Below are 21,730 nucleotides of genomic sequence, written 5' to 3'. Positions count from 1 at the left end.
GTTTTCAAAATTACATATTTTATTTCAGCACTTGTGACCTGAGTTCAATCCCACTGCTATCTATAAGGAATTTGTACATTCTCCGTGTGGGTTTCCTCTGGGCGTTCTGGTTTCCTCCCACTTTCTGAAGATGTACGGGTTAGCTGGTTATTGGCGATGGGGGCTTGTTAGGCCAAAAGGCTCTGTGACTGTGTTGGATGGACAGACAGATGGATGATAGCCTATGGATTTAAGTGGCTGAAAGAAAGCAAAACTCAGTAGTGAATTTTAGAGGTTAATTGGAGATGTATACAAAGAAGACATTTCCTTGGCTGTAGAAAGAGCTGGAGATCAGGCAGTCATTATCAGAGCGGGTTTGTGCCTTTTTGTACATTTTCACAGAATGTGTTTTACCACCTGTATCTGGAAAGTTTTGGGCAATTACTCCGTTTTTGTTTTATTTTCGTCATGTTTGAGAAGCATCAATCATTTGCTTTCCTATTTTTCTATGATTAATATTGTTACTTGAGACTTTGTGACAAATTATGGTTAAAAGCAAATCTGCCCAAGTTATTGTTTACCTTTGTAATGTCAGAGTACACTTTGCTGTACCACTGTTTGAACAAGCTGTCACTTTCCCATTTCATCAAAGCCTTTGATAAGGGATTCTGAGGTGGTGTCCAACCAACCCCGTGATTATATTTCTGAAAGATTTACTTGTGTGTTTCATAGGCTTTGCATGGTAATACAGGCAGAGGTTGCTGAGAATCTGCGAGGAGCTTGTGTCTGGTTTGGTAGATACAAATACCTCATTTGTTCCACTGCTTGTGTACCTCAGAACTGCAGGAGGCATCGGAGCGCGCTCAGAGCAAGTGCAAAGCAGAGAAACAAAGCCGCAAGCAGCTGGAAGTGAAGGTTGCCAGCATGGAGGAGGAGCTTCTGGACCTTCGAGCTGAGAAGGATAATCTGGAAAAGGTGTGCTTGGAATTATAGAACTTGGTAGGCTGGAGTTGTTACTAAACCAGAATGCTTCTTTTGTGAAATTCCATGTATATATGTGTCTGCAGATTGCTAATGTTGCATAAGGTTATGATGTGCGGTTTTCCACCTAGGCACTCCCAGTCGTTCTTCCCTCTTTCTGACTCAATTAGAAGATAAACGCCTCCTCCAAAAGGAGACCAAGGATGAGCTTCTTCCTCTTCCCAAGATGATCTCACCTGAATGAATTATATTGAAAGAGACCTAATTTTTATTTTGTACCTTTCCCAGACTGAAGCACTTTATTGTCAATGATGTGCTTTATTCGGTGATGGAAATTTGTTGAATCTTGAGATCAAAATTACCTTAACTTACAGTACTGGGCAAAAGTCTTAGGCACATACATATAGCTAGGATGCCCAAGACTTTTGCAAAGTACTGTGGTTGTCAACGTGAAGTGGAGAGCGAGTTTGTAAAAACTGTGGGAGCAAAGCATGTTGGGAATGGCGAGAGTGGATTACTGCAAGGGGGGTGTGGGATTGGTGGCAGGAAAGGAGTGCCAGGCCTGGGGGGTGTGGTGTTGGCATGGGTACAAACACCTCCAGTCCTGAGAAACCGGCCAAGGTCATTTGATTCCAAACTTTTGATTTATTGGTCATTACAGAATGCCACTCTGGTGCCTTTGTTCCCACGCCTCCCCCTTCCCTTTTCCTAACCATAATTTCCCTTTCCCTGTCCCCTTCCCACTCTCACTCCACAAAAGAGACCCATATCGGAATCACATTGATCATCACTGACGTATGTCATGATTTTTTTGCAGGAACAGTACAGTGCAACACATAAAATTACTATAGGACTGTGCAAAGGGTCTTAGGTGCCTGAGCTATGTATATGTGCCTAAGACTTTTGCGTAGAATTGTATTTGTGCAGGGGTATAGGAAAAGAGTCAAAAAAGCACATGAGCAATCTGCATGATCTGTATGTTTAGTTCAACTTTCCAAAGCCAGTAAGGACAAACAAACATGATTAAGAAATGCTGGAAGTACTCAGTGGGTCAAATATTATTTGTGAAGAGAAACAGAGTTGACCTTTCAATCCAATGACCTTTCATCAGAGATGATGATCTTTCTTTTAAAAGGTCATTTACCTGAAACAGCCTCTGTTTCTCCCTCAACAAATACTACCTGATTCTTCCATGAGCTGTGATATTTTACGTTTGATGTATGCTCTAATCAAGTCAAGTCACTTTTATTGTCATTTTGACCATAACTGCTATGTACAGTACATAGTAAAAATGAGACAGCGTTTTTCAGGACCATGGTGTTACATGACACAGTACAAAAACTAGACTGAACTACGTAAAGAACGGCAAGAGGATTATTTTCTCCCTTTTAAATTTATTTTGCAAGAATTTCAATACCAGGAAGTAAATCCAGCTGCAGTAGTTTGTGAACCCTTTGCAATTAGCTGGTTTTAATTACTGATAAATGTGGACTGATTTTCATATAAGTCCCAATAATAGTCAAACATAATCTGCCTAAACTAATAGCACACAAACAATTGTACTTTTCTTGAACACATTATTTTATCAGTCACAGTCCAAACTGGAAAAAGTATGTGAACCCTTGCCTTTAATAACAGGTAAAACCTCCTTTATCAGCAATAACCTAGAGACCTAATGTTCCCTGTAGCTGCTGATCAGACCTGTAGAACAACAATGAGGAACTTCAGACTATTTCTCCATACAAAACTGTTTCAGTTCCTCAATATTTCTAGGATTCCTTGCATGTACAGCCCTCTTCAGGTCATGTCATAGCATCTCAATTGGGTTAAGGTCTGGACTCTAACTTGGCCATTGCAAAACACATGCTTTCTTCTTTTTAAACCATTCTGTTGATTTACTCTTGTGTTTCGAATCATTGTCTTGTTGCATCATCCAACTTTTATTAAGCTTCAGGTAATAGACCTTGAGATTCAATTTTTGAATTTTTAATTAATTTTGAATTAATTGTTCCCCCCATGATTACAAGCTGTTCAGGCCCCGAGGCAACAAAGCAGCTGCAAACCATGATGCTCCTTTAACCGTACTTCACAGTTAGGAGGAGATTTTGGTGTTGGTGTGTAGTGCCATTTTCCCTCCAAATATAATGGTGCATTTTTGCCATAAAGTTCAACCTTTGGGAAGCAGAGATCATAATATGATTGAACTGATACAGCAAATTGAGAGGGACAAGCATAAATCACACGTATCAGTATTACAGTGGAATAAAGGGAATTATAGAGGCATGAGAGAGGAGTTTGCCCAGATGGTTCGGAGGAGGATACTGGTGGGGATGACGGCAGAGCAGAGATCGCTGAAGTTTCTGCAAATAGTTAACAAAGCCCAGGATGGATATGTCCCACAGAAGTAGTTCTCAAATGGCAGGAGAAGGCATCCATGGCTGACAACGGAAGTTAAAGACTGCATAAAAGTCAAGGAAAGGGCATGTAGGGTAGCAAAAGTGAGTGGGAAGTTGAATGATTGGGAAGGTTTTAAAATCCAACAAAAGGCAACTAAAAAAGCTATAAGAAGGGAAAAGATGAAATATGAGGGCAAAAAAAGCCAATAATATGAAGCAGGATGCTAAAAGTTTTTTCAGTTATATAAAGAGTAAAAGAGAGATGAGAGTTGATATTGGACCACTGGAAGATGACATTGGTGAGATAGTAATGGGGGACAAAGAAATGGCAGATGAACTTAGAGGGTACTTTGCATCTTTCTTCACTGTGGGAGACACTAGCAGAGTGCCGGAGGTCTGTGAGTGTCAGGGAGCAGGAGTGAGTGCCATTGTTATTGCAAAGGAAAAAATGCAAGGCAAACTCAAAGGTCGTAAGGTGGGTCAGTCACCTGGAAAGAAGAACTACATCCCAGAGTCCTGAGAGAGGTTGCTGAAGAGATACCGGATCCATTGGTCATGATCTTTCAAGAATCACTTGATCCTGGCATGGTCCCGGAGGACTGGAAGTTTGCAAACGCGTCTCCACGCTGGAGGAAGGCAAAAGAAAGGAAATTATAGTCCAATTAGCCTAATCTCAGTGGTTGGGAAAGTGTTGAAGTCTATAATTAAGGATGAGGGTTTGGGATACTTGGAGATGAATGATAAAATAAGTCAGTCAGCATGGTTTCTGTAAAGGGAAGTCTTGCCTGACAAATATGTTAGTTCTTCGAGGAAATAACAAGCAAGGTGGACAAAAGAGAGGCAGTGGATGTCATTTACTTGGATTTTCAAAAGGCATTTGATAAGGTGCCACACATGAGGCTGCTTAAGATAAAATCCTGTGGCATTACAGGAGAGATACTTTTCTGGTTGGCTGCCAGTGACTAGTGGTGTTCCTCAGGGGTCAGTTTTGGGACCAGTACTTTTCGCATTGTTTGTCATTGATTTGTATAATGGAATTGAAGGCTTTGTGGCAGAGTTTGCAAATGATATGAAGGTAGGTAGAGGGGTAGGTAGTGCTGATGAAGCAATGCAATTGCAGCAGATCTGGGAAGTGTGTTGGGAAATTCACAATAATGCATTTTAGTGAAAGGAACAATAGTGTGGACTGTTAATGAGGAGAAGGTTCAAACATAAGAGGTGCAGAAGGATTTAGAAATCCTTGTGCTAGACTCCCAGAAGGTTAATTTACAGGTCGAGTCGGTGGTAAAGAAGACAAATACAATGTTGGTATTTATTTCAAGGGGAATAGAATATAAATACAAGGAGATAATGCGGAGGCTTTATAAGACACTAAACAGGCTGCACTTGGAGTATTGTCAACAGTTTTGGGCCCCATATCTCAGAAAGGATGTGTTGTCATTGGAGAGAGTCCAGAGGAGGTTCATGAGGATGATTTCAGGAATGAAGGGGGTTAACATATGAGGAGAGTTTGACAGCCTGTACTCGCTGGAATTTAGAAGAATGCAGGGCAGCGGGGAGTGGGGAGTTGAATCTCATTGAAACCTACCAAACGTTGAAAGGACTAGATAGGATGTTTCCTATGGTGGGGGTATCCGGAACTAGAGAGCACAGCCTCAAAATTGAGGGGTGACCTTTTAGAACAGAGCTAAGGAGGAATTTTTATAGCCAGAGTCTGTGGAATGCTCTGCCACAGTCTGCGGTGGAGGCCAAGTCCGTGGGTATATTTAAAGCAGATGTTGATAGTTTGCTGTACAGTCAGGGCATCAAAGGATATGGTGAGAAAGCAGGTGTATGGGGTTGAGTGGAATTCAGAATCAACCGTGATGAAATGGTGGAGCAGACTCAAAGGGCTAAATGGCCTAATTCTGTTCCTGTATCTCTTAGTCTTTGTCTGCTCTGTCCCAGAGCATTATGGGATATCCAGACATGCAGTAGTTTTTTGTTTGGAGGTCAGTGGTTTCCTCCGTGGTGTCCTTCCATGAACACCACCCTTGTTCAGTGTTTTTCTTATAGTGGGCACAAGAACAGAGACTTTAGCAAGTTCTAGAGATTTCCGCAGGTCTTTTGCTGTTACCCTTGGGTTCTTTATCTCCTTCTTCAGCATTGGATGTTGTGCTTTTGGTGTGATCTTTGCAGAATGCCCTCTCCAAGAGAGAGTATCAACAGCATTGAATTTCTTCCATTGGTAGACAATTTCTCTTACTGTGGACTGATGAACAGTCAGGTCTTTAGAAGTACTTTTGTAGCCTTTTCCAACTTCATGCATCTCTACAATTCTAGGGTCCTCTGAAAGTTGTTTTGATCGCGACATGGTGCATATAAACAGATCTTTCTTGAGAAGAGCAGGCTCTGTCAGTAACCTGACTTTGTGTTTTTTTTAATATATAGGGCAGGCCACCTTTACAACCCACACCTCCAATCGCATCTCATTGATCAGAACACCTGACTCCAAATAGTTTTGTTGAATGTATTACCCCAGAGAGTCATATACTTTTTTGAACCTAGACTGTGATTGTTTAAATGGTGTACTCAGTATTGACGAGAAGTACAATTGTTTGTGTGTTGTTAGCTTAGGCATATTGTATTTGTCTATTATTGTGGCTTAGATGAAGATCAGACTATATTTTATGAGTAATGTGGAAAACCAGGTAATTGCAAAGGGTTCACAAACTTTTTCTTGCAACTGTAATTGGGGGGATGGGGGCATTTGTGTCGAGGGAGAAGGTCCTGCAAGGATGTGATTAAATGGAAAGAAATGATCTCTGTAGCTATTGTAAGACCTTGTAGTCACTGAGTCTTCTATGGTCAGAATTTAGCAGAAAGGAAGAAAAAAGCAATTACAGATCGGCAGCGAGCTGAGAAAGAGATGGATGAAATCCGGAAATCATACGAGGAGGAGCTGGAAAATGTACGATCACTGCTGAGGAAGACCCGGACATCAACTGACCAGGCTGCAGCAGAGCAGGTGAAGAGATTGATACTACAACATAGAGCTTAATTCAGTACCGTTCCTGATCTTTGCAGGACTAAATGATGCGGCCAGTTATCTTGATGCCATAGACAAATAAATTGCAACATCTTCATTTTTACGTTGTATATGTTAATACCAGAATGCAGATGTCATGGGACATCAATGCAGATCTATTTCCTTTGAAGAATTTTATTCAAGCGTATTTGATAATCCTCACTAGGATTTGAAGTAGAATTTGCTGAGGTGCATTCCTTTCTCTTCCTCCAGATCTCAGTGATGCATGCAGAGCTGGAATCCCAGTGGCAAGCCAAGTGTGACCGGATGCTTGCATCAGCCAAGGAGCAGCACGACCAGCAGTATCGAGAAGTCTGTGAACAGCGGGATTCCCAGCAACTTAAGATTTCACAGCTGGAGGCAAAGGTACGATTTCATTGAATTTACTGTCCTTATTTCAGAATCTCTCAATCGCCTGTCTCTTGCTATATATTTTTGTTACATATTAGCTCTGCTCTTTAGTGATTGGACAAATTGATTAGCAAATATGCAAAACCCATTTAAGTGTGTAGTTTATCCTGAGCAATTTCAGTTCCATTTAAATGAGCCTTTTACCATTCAGTATTTTTTTCCTGTGGGCGTTAATTTTTTGTTAACTTGTTTTTGCAGGATGTTCATAAACTTTAGGTCCAAAGCAAATGGAAAGATACATTATTCCTGATCTATGTTTCTGTAATGATTCTATTAGTACAACCTAAGAAATAGGAGCAGGAGAGTGCTCCACCATTCAGTACAACTATTCTGCTTTAACCTAACAAATGGGAGCAGGAGAGTTCTCAGTTCTCCACCATTCATTCTGCTTGAACATTCTACCACCTGTTTTCTCACCTCCTCTCTGCACTCTCCCCCCTCACAGGAATGGTTGTGGGTAATTATCAGACCCAGAGGAATAGATTACTTTGAGTGTCATTCAATAATTATTTCTTTATGGTTCTCCCTTTCGCTTGTAAACCTGGCTTTGTGCTGTTATTCTCAAGTTTTCATTGGGATACAGTGGCCCTTGAGCCACACCACCCAACAATCCCCTGATTTAATCCTAGCCTAATCACAGGATAATTTACAATGACCAATTAACCTACCAACTGATACGCCTTTGGACTGTAGGGGGAAACTGGAGCAAACTCTTTATAGGGAATTGAACCCAGGTCATTGTTACTGTAAAGCATTGTGCTAGCCACTACATTACTGTGCCGCCCTATTCTGGGATGCCTTGCATCTTCTACCCTGATGACAGTTGTAAAATATTTGTTTAATGCCTGGGCTGCTTTCTTGTGCTTGGTACAGTTCCTTCAATCTCTGACTGAAAGTATTTACCTTTGCTCATCTCTACCTAAATGCAAACTTATGGAATCTTATCTTTTTGTATAATGTGCCATGCTAGTCTACTTATTTCTTAATTCTTTACTGAAATTGTAAATCTTAATCATCAAGTGTTAGTATCCTGTAGGATCACGCAGTTTATCATAGTGTTACGGTACAGAAGAACACTTGGTCCATTATGTCCACTATGGCTGAAGACACTAATCTTACTTTCCAGCTCCTGTACACCAAGTGCTTACTCAAGTTTTTTTTAAAAGGGAAGAGAACTAAATGATAGAAACCTGAAGTAACAATAAAATGTTCATTCTTGCCGGTAGGAATTTCAAGTCACTGGGGGGGGGGGGGGGGGGGTGGAGGACAGGGACATCCCCAACAGTATTTGTGGAGGGAGCAACTTATTAATTCCAGTTCATTACCTACCATCAGAATGAGAAAAGTGAGAAAAGTGTTTCAAGTTGCGGAGAAGTGGATAGGTGAAGGGAATGTTTGAGAGAGGCTGGAGGCCAGGAGAATCCAGGAAAAGAGGTGCCGTTAGTCCCCTCTGTGAGAGGGTGGATGTTACTTTTTAATCAGAGCTGATCTGACAAAGGGAGTTGAATGGGAACAGGAGGGGTGGGGGAAGAACAATCCTTACTGAAAGAGAATGCTGGAAGTACTCCTCAGTGAGGAAACGATCACCAGTCCTCCTCTGTGTCAGGTCACCTGTAAGACTAACTTCCACAAGTATTGCATTGTCTGCGTTCCCATCATTCTTTTTGTTCAGAAACTCTTCTGACTTTCTTTTATTAATCGGCACCAGGGGTTTCCAACCTTTTTTATGCCATTGAGGAAAGCTATAATGCAAATGGTCCATGGACACCAGTTTGGGAACCCCTGATCTTCACCATGAATTTATGAATAGCACAATTTAATGAAAAGTTACATAAACGTGTAAGGAATAAAGAATGGAAGGATTCGGTTAATGGATTCAGGAAGCACATCTGGCATATGAGCAATGATACAACCAAGTTGAGTCAGATGACCAGCTTCTGTCTGTAAATGTGATAAAGTTGGTGGCAGAAGGAGTGATGGGTATCATTGTACATCTGAAGTGCTGCTGCGTTCTCACATTTGTGACTCTTTCTCCCAATATCCAGGTGGCATCGTGGAAGGAGTCTCGTACTGCAGAGGAAGCGAAGCTCTTGTCTCTCCAGGAACAGGCAGACGAGCTACAGGCCCTGAAGGAGCGGGTAATGATGTTTCCACCAAGCAAGCTTCTTCCAGTTTTGAAACTTCAGTCTGGTCAGCTGTGCATCAGCTTTGTACAGCCCCATTTAGGGAAGGGGAAAGAAAAGGGAGGTGGCTGCAGTGGTGAAGTTGTCTGTGGGGTACAGGGGGTTAAAATATATTTATATATTTGCATTGCAGCTTTTCCAAACTTGGGGCGTCTTCCAGTATTTACTGGATGATAGAGAACCTTCTGCAGTGTGCATGCTGTAGTAATGCAGGAGCCTGATAGTCAACTTGTTGAAACAAGATGCCGCTAACAGTTTTTCGAATAATAGTTTTTAGTGATTGAGGAATGAATGTTAGATGGATGTAAAGAGGAAAATACTGTTATACAATTGGATTTTTTAATATATACTTCCTGAGATGGCTGCTATTTAACCCATAAAGAAAGTCGTAGTGTACTACTTGAAAGACTGAGCTAATACTGCATGAATTATCGGTGATGAGTACTTCAAATGGGAGTTAGAACCCGCAACTTTCTAACAGTTGAATACCTCATTGCTGAGCTCTTCATTCTCTGAACTGCAAATGCAATAGTGTGATATTTGGATAAGGGAAAGAATTATGATTTGGTGACTTCTAAATCAGTGCAATATGGCGAATTGTGGGTTGGTGGATACATTGGAGCTTTGGGGTTCAAGATTGTGCTGTCATTTGATAGGTTCTCTGAAAATAAATCAGCCTGTTTAGAGCTAATGTTAAAGTGTATGGAGCTAGATTACAGATCATCTGTGATCCTGTTCAATGGGGAGAGATTTCCTGGGCTATATGGTCTGTTACTAACACCATTGAAGGCCCACACCACTGCTACTGTTTAACAGGACGTACAGAAGCCTTTCATTCCATGCCACCAGGTTCAGGAACAGTTATTACCCTTCAACCATCAGGTTCCTGAATTGGCATGGGTAACTTCAATCACCACAACTCTGAGCTGATTCTGCAACCTACGGACACACTTTCAAGGGCTCTTTCCAACTTACATTCTCAGTATTTTTTTTTATTTGCACAGTTTGTTGTCTTTTGCACATTGGTTGTTTGACAGTCTTTGTCTTTCATAAATTCTGTTGTATTGCATTTTTTTTTTCCTGAAAGCGAATCATATGCTACCTTTGAACTTGGAACTTTTTAAGGATTTGTGAATCCTCATTTTCAACCTGGGCTCTTAATTTTTTGTTTAAATAATCATTTTCAGGTTCTGCATTTTGCCAGTAAGCCCAGTATCTTTGCCCCTTCATAATTGCCCATGAGTAGATGTGATGGGCCACATCACTGAGCTGCTACTGTGTTTTTGTAGTAGGTGTGTATCCACTGCACTGTCGAGCAGCAATGTCTAGTTTTAGACCCAGATGACAAAATACCGGTCTATATGTGTCCAAGTTGTATGTGATTTGCAGGGGAACCTGCAGGAGGTGGTTCTGCAAACCTCCTTCTTTTCTCATTTCTGGTAGAGTTTGCAGTTTGGGTGGTGCTGTAGAACTAGTTTCCCCAAATAACTACATTTCATGTAGATAGTACGTACCGTGACCACTGTGCAGTGATGGTAGATGGTGTCCAGTTTCAGAGAAGTTGATGGGTGTCAATCAATTGGGATGCTTTGTCCTGGATGTCAAACTTCCTGAGAGTAGTTGGTGAAAGGCCTGTGACTGAGTCACCTGATGCATGATACTCATCCTCTCACCTGAACTGAGTCAGTACCAACCTCCAAATCCAATCAAGAGGGGTAGATGACAGGGGTATATATACCACCGGCCTAGAACATGTCCAGGCATCATCCCTGATAAAGATAGCAGAGTTTGCCATCAAAACATTGATTAAAGTTTATACCTGAGCCCGGCTGAAAGCCAGAGAAGAGTTTTTTTGTAACCTGTAGTGTTGATTTTACAATTGAGCATCACTACATTGATTTCCCTCCTCTATCAATTCACCTCTGCTCAAACCTACATTACTTACATTTTTAGGTTTGACTATACCAATCCATTCTGAATAAGCTGGAATTCAAACATTTCTGCTTCCTTACCAAGTACCAATATATAAAACCATAGTGCTCACTGTCTTGTACTGGCTCCCAGTGCAGTAAATCGTACCAAACATTTTAAATCACTCCTTGATTTTGCACCTGTAACTCCTTCAGCTTTGTCCTCCTCCATTTCTAATCAATTGCATTTCCCCAATTTTTCATTGTTGCATTGGTAGCTTCCCTTGAATTTGTGGCCATGCTGACTGGACCCCGTGGCCTGGCATTTCCTGCTCACACCTCTTCCTCTTCTTTAGGACTCACTTTAAAAGCTTTCATTTTAATCAATTTTGACTTCAACTAGCCTAATATCTCATTGTCTGTCTTGGTGTAAAAATTTGCTTAATGATCTTATGAATTACTTTAGTCTATGACTATGTTAAGACACTGTTACAGTATGTCAGTTTTTCTTTTGATTCATGGATGCGACTGGGTGACCACTTTAAATCCTTTCAAATCCTGTCAGACTGTATACAGCACATTTGCCAGCAGTAATCATACTATAATAAGCACACAGAGCAGAAATGGATTCTATCTCTCTCGTTATTTTCCATAGTCCCTCCTCTTCTTGCCTCTCCTATTTAAGTGTTGTGAGACGTGTGCTCATAGGGAAACAAACAATGCAAGGGACAGAACATCTCATCAGTTATCCTAACCGTACAAAGAATTGCTTTGCAATAACATAACCAATTTAGGCAATGAAGCAGCAGTCTTGATTTCCAATGAGCTGATACTGAGGTCATACAGCCAAGTCAATTGACTAACATTATAGCAATAAGTCTAAGATTGCGATCAGCTGAAAAGCCGTTTGTCTGATAAAAGGGATTAAAATTCTGGTAGTCCTGATAAAGGGTCTCAGTCCAAAATGTGGATTGTTTCTTCTATGAACGTTGACTGTTTTTGTGTGTTGCTCAAGGTTTCCAGCATCTGCAGGATCTCTTGTGTCCTTGGATCTGGTTTCCTGTCTAAGTGACAGCTTGGTACTAGTTTCCCCTGAAGCTGTAAGAATTGTTGTGGCAGAGCTACTTTTGCACACGTGTTGTTGAGTGCTGTTTCTGTATTTGATAGTACTCGTTGTTGGAGAGCAGAGCTGTTGCAATGAAGGAACAGTGCGAAGAGCGCATTCAGGAGCTTCAACGGCAAACCCCTGCGGCGAGTGAAACACCGCATACAGGCAACATCCAGGATGAGGTATGGAAAGTGAACTAGCAGCGTGTTATGTTTTCATGTTTTTAAACACATCTGAGGTGCAGATCAGGTTTTTACTAAATTTTGTTAGACCTTTTGAATGGTATTTTAATTTTGTTTGTTGCCTTCCTATGAAACAATTCTAGCCAAATTGCAAATGCTGTTTTGTTGCCAACCACTTGAAAGTCATCCAAGATCAAAATGCGTGACATACTACCACAAAGATTTAGAGCACTTGATGACAAAGGACTGCTTGTGGTGGTCCACTCTTCTGTTTGTTGCCTGGTGATCCAGAGTTTAAAGAAGAATATCTCATGGATTCTCCAAAGTGATTCAAATTTCTGCCTTGCTGAGACCTAATATTCTGAGTGCAATGGTCACCATGGATTCATTACTTTAAAGCTGATCCTGGGATGTTTGCTGTGTGTATCCCTTTACTATTTAGTTTTTACGACTGTTAGAAAAGCATATAATTATGTAGTTTGCTAAAGCTATAGCTTGAGAATGCTTAATGGTGACGTTCAGCAGGATTAAGGGAAATACCACCATCTTGCCGATTCCTTCGTTGTCTTGCAACATTGAGCTCGGTGCCTGTGTAAACGATGACCACATTTTTCTCATAGGTGAAGAAAATCATGAATGGTGTGTTTCAGTCAGTGCGAAGAGAGTTTGACCTTGAAGAAATGTACAGTGGAAGATCAGTTCTTGGCATCATCATGAACACCATCAAGGTATGGACTTCAAATGGCTGGTAGCAACTGCTCAGGCTTGGTTTGTGTGCTTGACACCAGTGACTCAGCACAGCTCTCAGTATGTTTGATGTAATCTTTCCCCTTGTTTTACAAAGTAAATGTTATAGTCAAGTCAAGTCAAGTCACTTTTATTGTCATTTCAACCATAACTGCTGGTACAGTACATAGTAAAAATGAGATGACGTTTTTTCAGGACCATGGTGTTACATGACACAGTACAACAACTAGACTGAACTATGTAAAAAAAACACAGAAAAAAACTAGACTACAGATCTACCCAGGGCTGCATAAAGTGCACAAAACAGTACAGGCATTACAATAAAGAATAAACAAGACAATAGGGCAGTAAGGTGTTAGTCCAGGCTCTGGGTATTGAGGAGCCTGATAGCGTGGGGGAAGAAACTATTACATACACAGAGCTGATACATCAATTCTCATATGACCCAGGCGGAGAGTCACTGTTGTCACCTATGGCAAAGGTTGATTTGGAGCTTGGTTTATTCTTCAGTGATGCAAGATCCAGTGCAGGGGTTTATACCTGCATGCCAACCACACAGACAATTTCAAAACTTAATATTTTCAGTCCATCAAGCTATACCACTCACTGGGCAGAAAAATTCCAGGATTCACAACTTCCGAGATAAGAAATTCTCCACCTGAAGTGGAACTCCAAATTAGTCAAAGCATACCTTGGGACAGGATTGCTCTAATCTTTACTGACAAACAAATTGACCCTGACAATAAACTGTCAGTTATTGTACAAGTACACTGTTGACACCCCAAGTTGATATACCATGTCAGGCATCAAGTTACCAAAGAGACACTAGAAACGTGCTCTGCACTCTGAAGGGGGTTGTCGAGGTGTAACGTGGTTAAGGGAATGGACAAATACATTGAGTTGACGGTACTGTCACATTTGGTGAGGTAGATTATCTGATAAGTCTCAAAGCAAGAAGGGGAGAAAGCAGAATTTATGGAAGAAACTAATTTCTCCCAAAAACAGCAAACTAATTTCTCCAGTAAAATACAGAGTGTAGAAGTGGTTGCATGTTAGTTACCTATAGAAAATTGATGATGGTCATTGCTGTACATAATTGACAGTGGTGTTACCCAACTAACAATACTCCATCTAAACAGAACTTTCAATTAATGAGATGGTGCAAGTTCAACCCTATCATATTATGTTAGGGAATTAATCCTCAAGCAGAGTAATCAATAATAAACTTATAGAGGAACAGAAGTCCTGGAATCTTCTGAACAACTGTATTTTTAAAATTTAAATTTGCAACACGGGGACTGGAAACTCAATTCAATTGTGTGTTGGCCTTTACCCTACACTTAGAGCTGAAAAATCTGAGGCCATCGAAATTCCTTTTCTCATTGATGTTCATCCAAGAATTAGCTTTATTCAGCATTTACATTTACGCATATTAGGAATTTGCTGTGATGTGTTGGTTTGGCAACATACCACATTATGAACCCTGATATGATTCGTGCTTCTGCCCGCTCTTTCAAATCTTTGGCATTTAGTTTGGTGTTTTTGACAGCTTTGTTCTTATTCCTTTGGTAATCAGAAAGGGTGCTGTACATACCCACCAATTTAAAGAGATCTTTTATCTGTCCTCATAAGTGAAGTGACCTGCAGCATTCTGAATTAATGAATACCATACCTCTCCAAGAGAAAAGTATGACTTGTTCTGGGAGTGGCCCACAAATCATCAAATGACTTAACTAGGTGGTGTGACAATGCCAGCTGGCTATTCAGGCACTCAGTTCAACCTTTTGCTAACTTCATCAGCCTGTAGAAATGTGCGGGTTATTGGACTGAAATCAACAACTCTGGGCCCTTTAGTCCTTCACTCTTGCACACATATGGTTATTTTTCAGGAGTCTAGATTGTGGGTTGGCAAGGAATTCAACCCAAGATTATTGTGCTCAAGTCTCATCTCTAAAGCATTGTACATAATAATTCAGCTGGTCAGGACTCTAAAACTTGGTTGGATCCTTTCCATAGCACGTAATATCTCTTGGGTCTCCAAGGGGACCTGAGCTACCATGGTGTTAGTTTTACAGACCTTTCTCTCTTACTCTTCCCCATCAGGCTGTTACCCTCGAGCTCTTGGTCCAATACCAACCCCAGACAAGAAGTGACAATGAGGATGAAGAATCTGAGAGCGAAACTGAAGAAAAGGTGGATTCTGCAGTTGAGAACCAAAATGTTAACATAGAGACTAGGATTTCTGAAAGAGAGAGCGGAACAATGCATGAAGAAGGTCCCACAGCAGCAGAAACGGATCAATTAAATGAGGTGACTTTATCATCCAGCCTCCATCCTGGGACTGTCGAGTGTGAGGAAGATCAAGCCCAGGATTCAAAAGCCTCAGAGTTGGAGGAGCCAAAAATACCTCTAACCCATGCTGCAAATATTCCACCTCTTCCACAGATTCCCTCTACAGGAGAGGATCTGGTGAAAGACACAAGGCACTTGGAGAAATCGATGGGTGAAGGTGGTGGGGTGCAAGTGATAACACCTGTACCTGACCCGGAAGATCTCCCTGACAGCAAAATATCTCATCAAGATGCCATGGTCAAAGAGTGTGAAAGGACACCAGAGAAGAAATGTGATCTGATGGGTGAAGTGCAGGACGGTGAACTGGCGAGGGATTCTCTTTCAGTCAAGTCAACAGCTGGTGAAAGACAGGAAGAGAAACCTCAGGCACACGATGGTACCATCCCTGAAATTCAGAAAGTAGCTCAGCCTTTGGGGACCCCCCCAGCATTTAATGGGAACAAAGGGAGCCCTGAAATACCAAAAGGTTCGGCATTTCAACCAAGCCAGGCTTCCTCGGAGCATGTAACAGAACATGGCTCCAGTACTGTGAAAGCAGGCCCAGAAGCTAAATCTGTTTCCTCAGCGAACTCTTCCAGGTAAATAGTATTTAAGGGGGTTTATGGCCAATGTTAGTTAGTCTGTTGGTTTAAGTGAGTACCAGGCTGAAAGAACTGTAAAAGGAATTGTGGGTTGATATGGAAGTTTTTTTAAGAAAAATAGTCCAGGACATTCATAGCCACAAATTTTTATAAGCTAATTAATGGAAGCTATCATAAAAAAGAGGAAATTGAGTTTAATTAATAGTCGGGTTTTTGATGATGTAACAGGGTTGATGAATGTAATGGGCAACTTAAGTTTTTGGTAACTCAGGAGCTGTAGGTGGTGATAATATTTGAGGATGTAGATTAGTTATTGGAATGACAGAGGGATTCGAATTGAAATTTAATACGGAAGTGTGGGCTGATGAATGTTTGCTTGGCAGAGTGAGGATGGATAATACAATTGGAAATGGAGTGCTGGATTGGAAACTGGGCTGCATGAGTCTGACGGTGAAGGACAGATGGAGAAACCAATTTTTAAAACTGCTGCCTAGAACAGACCAAATAAAAGAACAAGATGGTTATGATGAACTTTTATAAAAACATTTATTTAACCATAACTGGTTGTTATGGTTGTTGCACTCTGGAAGGGTTGTTGAAGACATTGGAAGAAGAAGCTGGGGCTATCTTTCGATCATGAGTAGGGAGCTGCTCAGAAACAGTGTACGATTGTCTTATATAGACAAGCTGGTGGTGGTGGATATCAGTTGAAAAGAGTTGGGGGGTGGGAAGCAAAGATAGCATGAAAAAAATTTTACACATGAGTGTTTAGCATTTGGAATGCATTGCCTGACATGGCAGTACAGGCTTATGTAATCAAATTTTTTAGAAAGGCATTTGATCACTGGAAAAAGAAGCAAACTAAATTACACTGTGGAGAAAGAGCAGAAGCAATGGGGCTGGCTGCATTGCTCTTACAGAGAATTGGCATTGGTTTGAAGAGCTGAATGTCCACTTGCCGTTACTGTCTCTGTGACAAAAGGCAAGTCTATGGGCTATGATCACAGGAAGGGAAATGGATCACATGGAATTCTGTTCAACTTGTTCAAGTGAGAATGAAATATTGGCAGTGTAGTTGAGTGGTTACAGCACATTACATGTCTTTGAAGAGTAATCAGTATTTACAGTAAAGAGATCTCTCAGAATCAGTTTTACTATCACTGGTGCAAACACAAGGAAGTCTGTATATGCTGGAAATTCAAAGCAACACTCACAAAATACTGGAGGAACTCAGCAGGCCAGGTAGCATCTATAGAAAAGTGTAAACAGTTGTCTTTTCGGGGTGAGGCCCTTCATCAGGACTGGACAGACCCTCCAGTCCTGAAGAAGGGTCTTGGCCCAAAATGTCAGCTGTTTACTCTTTTCCATAGATGCTGTCTGCTCTGCTGAGTTCCTCCAGCATTTTTAATAGCATTGGCTTATGTCATGAAATTTGTTTTGTGGCAACATTAAATTACTATGCATAATTTTTCAAACTATAAATGGCAATAAGAAATGCATTTTAAAAATTAAATTAAATAAGTAGTGCAAAAAGAAGGAAAAATATTGAGGTAGTGTACATGGGTTATTGGTCCATTCAGAAATCTGAAGGCAGAGGGGAAGAAGCTGTTCTAGAAACATTGTATGTGCCTTCAGACTCTTGTACCTACTACTCGATGGTAGAAATGAGAAGGGGGCATGTCCTGAGTGATGGGAGACCTTAATGTTGATGCTGTCTTTCTGAGGCATTGCCTTTTGAAGATGTCCTGAATGTTGGGGAGGCGAGTGCCCATGATGGAGCTGGCTGAGTCTACAACTTTCTGCACCCTTTTCCAGTCCTGTGCAGTGGCCCCCTTCACATTAGATGGTAATCTGCAAGAGTCTTTAGCAATATACCAAGTCTCCTCAAACTCCTAATGAAATATAGCTGCTGCCATGCCTTCTTTGTAAGTGCATCAGTATATTGGGCCCAGGATAGATAAGTTGATACCCAGGAACTTTAAACTGCAAACCCATTCCACTCTGATCCCTCAATGATGGCTGGTGTGTGTTCACTTGACTTCCCTTTCATGAAGTCCTCAATCAGTTCCTTGGTCTTGATGCCCTTGAGTGGTTGTTGTGACTCCACTCAACCAGCTGATCTATCTCACTCCAGTACACCCCCTCATCACCATCTGACATACTGCCAACCATAGTCGTGTCATCGGCATATCTGTAGATGGTGTTTAAGCAGTGCATAGCCACACAGTCATGGGTGTAGAGAGAGTAGAGCAGAGTGCTAAGCACACATCCTTAAGATGTGCCAGTGTTGATTGCCAGTGAGGAAGAGATTTTTTTTATTAAATTGGTTTAAAAGTTTGAGCTGTTTTGCCTCTGATTGTTCACTGTTCCAGGTTTGCTTCCCATCTTGCTTAGCATTCAAGACAGGATGTGTAAAATGCTTGGTGTTTTATGTTGTCCTCTATCAAGTTTGTTTATTTTTACACTGAGTCTATACTCTTTTAGAATAACTGGGAAGCCAACTACGGGGGATGGGGGGGGGGGGTTGGAAATTAATTTTTACACAATTCACTGTCTCCAATAATAATGGAATCAGATTCAGTTATAGAACTGTCTTATGCTATAAGAACATAAGACATAGGAGCAAATTAGGCCATTCAGCCCATCGTCTGCTTCACCAATCCATCCTGAATCCCACTCAACTCCATACACCCGCCTTCTTCTCATATCCTTTGATGCCCTGACTGATCAGGAAACTCTCAATTTTTGCCTTAGATATACCCACAGACTTGGCCTCCACCACAGTCTTTGGCAAAGCATTCCAGCAATGTTCATTTAAAATGGATTTTTAATGGTGTGTTTAAGGAGTATGGAACTGACGAGCAGGTTCTTGATGAACGGTTTCAACCGAACTATTACCAGGACAAACCAGAAACCATGTCTGGCTGCAAAGGTTCATCCACTGCTTTAGGATCAGAAGGCTGCTTTCAGATCGGGAGATAAGACGACTCTAAGGTCAGCAAGAGCCACACCCTCCCGTGTCATCGGAGGACAAAGTGAGAGGGCTCCCAGAAAATGCAGACACCTTTGTGATACCAGGGATACGTGCTGCATGTGGCAAGGTATACAAACCATAACACATTGCAAGTCCACCCTGCGTGTCAAAGACAGCGACGCCTCCCTTCCTGAAGGGCTGAAAGCCTTCTCTGCATGATTTGACACAATGACTGATGTGATATAGAGGAAAGCCCCCTCTCCCTCTCCGCAGCCGAGCTGAGGAGGATCCTAGCCAGGCTAAACCGATGCAAAGGGCAAAAACTGGGGGAATGTGTGGCCCAGTTAACAGAGGTTTTAACATCTTTACCACCTCTTTGCCACAATCCACTGTCCCTGCCAGTTTCAAGGCAGAAACCATCATTCTGGTGCCCAGAAGAGCGATGGTCACTGGCCTGAATGATAAGGGCCCAGTGGCACAGACTTCAACAATTAATGGAGTGCTTGTGGATAATGGATCATACAAAATCTCACCTTCCAGCTACATTGGACTCTTCCCATTTCCCCTTAACTCAAACCAGTCCACTGATGCTATAGCCTTGGGCCTCCACTCCATCTGGGCCAACCTGTCTCATAGGCCAGTTGTTCATCGACTTCATATCTGTGTATAACACAGTCATCCCTCAGAGGCTGGTGGCTAAACTGTCCTTGTTGGGACTCCATAACCTCTCTGTAATTGGATCTTGGACTTCTTGATGGAAACACCCCATTCAGTCCAAGCTTGCAGTAAATTCTTAAGCCTCATCTCACAGAACACTGGTACCCCTCAGGGTAGTGTGCTCACTTCGCTGCAGACTCATGACTGCGCTGCCAGATTCAGCTCAAATCGCATCATCAAGTTGGCTGATGATGCTACAGTGGCTGGCTTGAGAATCAACAATGGTGAGTCAGTATACAGAGAGCATGTAGAGATAGTTGTCAATGGTGTGAGAACAACTATTTGAGTTTCAGTGTGGACAAGACTAAAGAGATGATCGTGGACTTCAGGAAGGTGCAGGTCGACCACTTTCCATTGCACATCAATGGCTCTGTTGTGGCAAGACTGAAGAGCACGAAGTTCCTTGATGTACACATAACAGACGATCTAACCTGGACTCTCAACACCTCATCAGTCAAGAAGACCTCAGCAGTGTCTCCACTTTCTGAGGAGACTGACGCATGCAAGGCTCCCTGCTCCCTTTTTCCCAGTGCCCTGTCTGCCTGCATCGTTGTGTGATACGGAAGTGCAAGGCGTCAGATTACAAGAGCCTGCAGAGGACAGTAAAAACCACCAAGAGGATCACTGGTGTCTCCCTCCCCCTATTTATGACCTATACTGGGAGTGTTACGTACGAAGGGCCCAGGACATTGTTTTGGATCCCTACCATCCATCCCACTATCTCTTTGGCCTATTGCCATCAGAAAGGAGGTACAGGAATATCAGGATTAGGACTGCCAGACTGGGTAACAGCTTTCTCCCCCAGGCTGTGAGACTAATGAATACCTGCCACCATCGAGATCTCGTCACTAGGATAGCGAGCTGTTTACTGTGATCCTACGCTGCACATTTCTCAAGCATTCTGAATTATAGTTTATGAACTTTTTCGTGGTAATATTTAGTTTAATGTGCTGTGTGATAAATGTATTGTGGGTGTACCGTGGCCCTGGGAACATTGTTTTGTTAGTTGTGTATGTACATGGTGATAAAATGAACGAGAACTTAATTTCTTTCCTCCTACTGCTGTTCTACCTGCTGAGTTCCTCCAACATTGTGTTGCTTCAGGTTCCAGCATCTGCAGTCTCTTGTGTCAGCCATAGTTTAATTAAATTCCATTCCTCTGTAGTTAACTTTATTAAAGGGATCTGACTAATTGCTTTGAAAAGATGTCGGGATATTCTTAGAAGTGATCATTTGAGTAACTTCTTTCACCTAAAGACCCTTCTGACCTTAAGGATTGCATACGTCCTTCCTCACTGACACTCCTGCCTTGTCAGAATGGCCTTCTTTTCCATTACAGGTGCCGCTTCCCAAATACTAAAGGAAATCTCAACTGGTTCTGGGTTGAGAAGGGGAGGGAATGTGCAGACAGCAGCCCTCCCAACCAAGGGATTGTTGCACAGTGGGAAAGGATGTTATACCATTCTTATTCTGAGGCCTGCTGCCTTTTGTCTTAACGCCAGAGTACCACTGACCTGTCACCTGCTCTATCGATGAGACAGCACTTCACATCTTGTTAGTGAGCAATTAACAATGTGTGTCGATCACTGTTACACTGCAGTTCCAGGCCACGTGGATTTTCCCAAAGCCTAATGATAAACGGAAGCACAATATTAGTATTGGGAAGTACAGCTCAACTCATATTCTGTAACTCCCTATTTCAATAACTTTCTACCTTTCGGCTCTGTATTTGTAAAAGATCAGGAGAGCTACCCTTAGTTTGGTGCACAACGTTTATCTCTCATTTAGCATCACTGAAGCAAATGATCTCTCTCTTTCTGGGTACAAATCAGATCCATGACAACTTTGAAGAGTTTTATTAGCTGTAAACCACTTGTACTGTCCTGAGTCGTTCTAAAGACTAGACTTAATTTTGCATTAGTTAAATAATTATCAGTATTATTTTTTGTTGGTTTGCGATTGTCTTTAAAGGTTCAGGGACAAGAAAGTCATCAAAGATAATACATTGCCTGATGCTGCCACCTTCCCTCTGCACTCTTCTGTTAATTGGGTACATCACTGTCCGGCCCTGATATAAGGAGTAACTCGTTGGGTGTTGGTCCAGTGCTAGATCCCTCCAGAAATAAAAACCTATCTTCAGAG

At 41.7% G+C, this 21,730-nt stretch overlaps 1 protein-coding gene across 7 annotated transcripts in view; it reads left to right on the top strand.

The window, feature by feature from the left end:
* The window catches only part of fkbp15a (FKBP prolyl isomerase family member 15a), a 95,067-nt gene that overhangs the window by 69,494 nt on the left and 3,843 nt on the right, over positions 1–21,730 (top strand). For all 7 annotated transcript variants that reach the window (XM_059994327.1, XM_059994326.1, XM_059994325.1 and 4 more), the window contains 7 exons: positions 818–954; positions 6,208–6,363; positions 6,637–6,789; positions 8,880–8,972; positions 12,095–12,217; positions 12,838–12,945; positions 15,068–15,894. In XM_059994327.1, coding sequence (XP_059850310.1) covers positions 818–954; positions 6,208–6,363; positions 6,637–6,789; positions 8,880–8,972; positions 12,095–12,217; positions 12,838–12,945; positions 15,068–15,894 — 1,597 coding nt within the window. The remainder of the gene's footprint in view (positions 1–817; positions 955–6,207; positions 6,364–6,636; positions 6,790–8,879; positions 8,973–12,094; positions 12,218–12,837; positions 12,946–15,067; positions 15,895–21,730) is intronic.

This window comes from Hypanus sabinus, chromosome 18 (assembly GCF_030144855.1).
Source record: "Hypanus sabinus isolate sHypSab1 chromosome 18, sHypSab1.hap1, whole genome shotgun sequence".
In the NCBI taxonomy this organism is placed as follows: Eukaryota; Metazoa; Chordata; class Chondrichthyes; order Myliobatiformes; family Dasyatidae; genus Hypanus; species Hypanus sabinus.
Note: the sequence above shows the minus strand (reverse complement) of the source record. Positions and strands in the feature narration are given on the sequence as shown.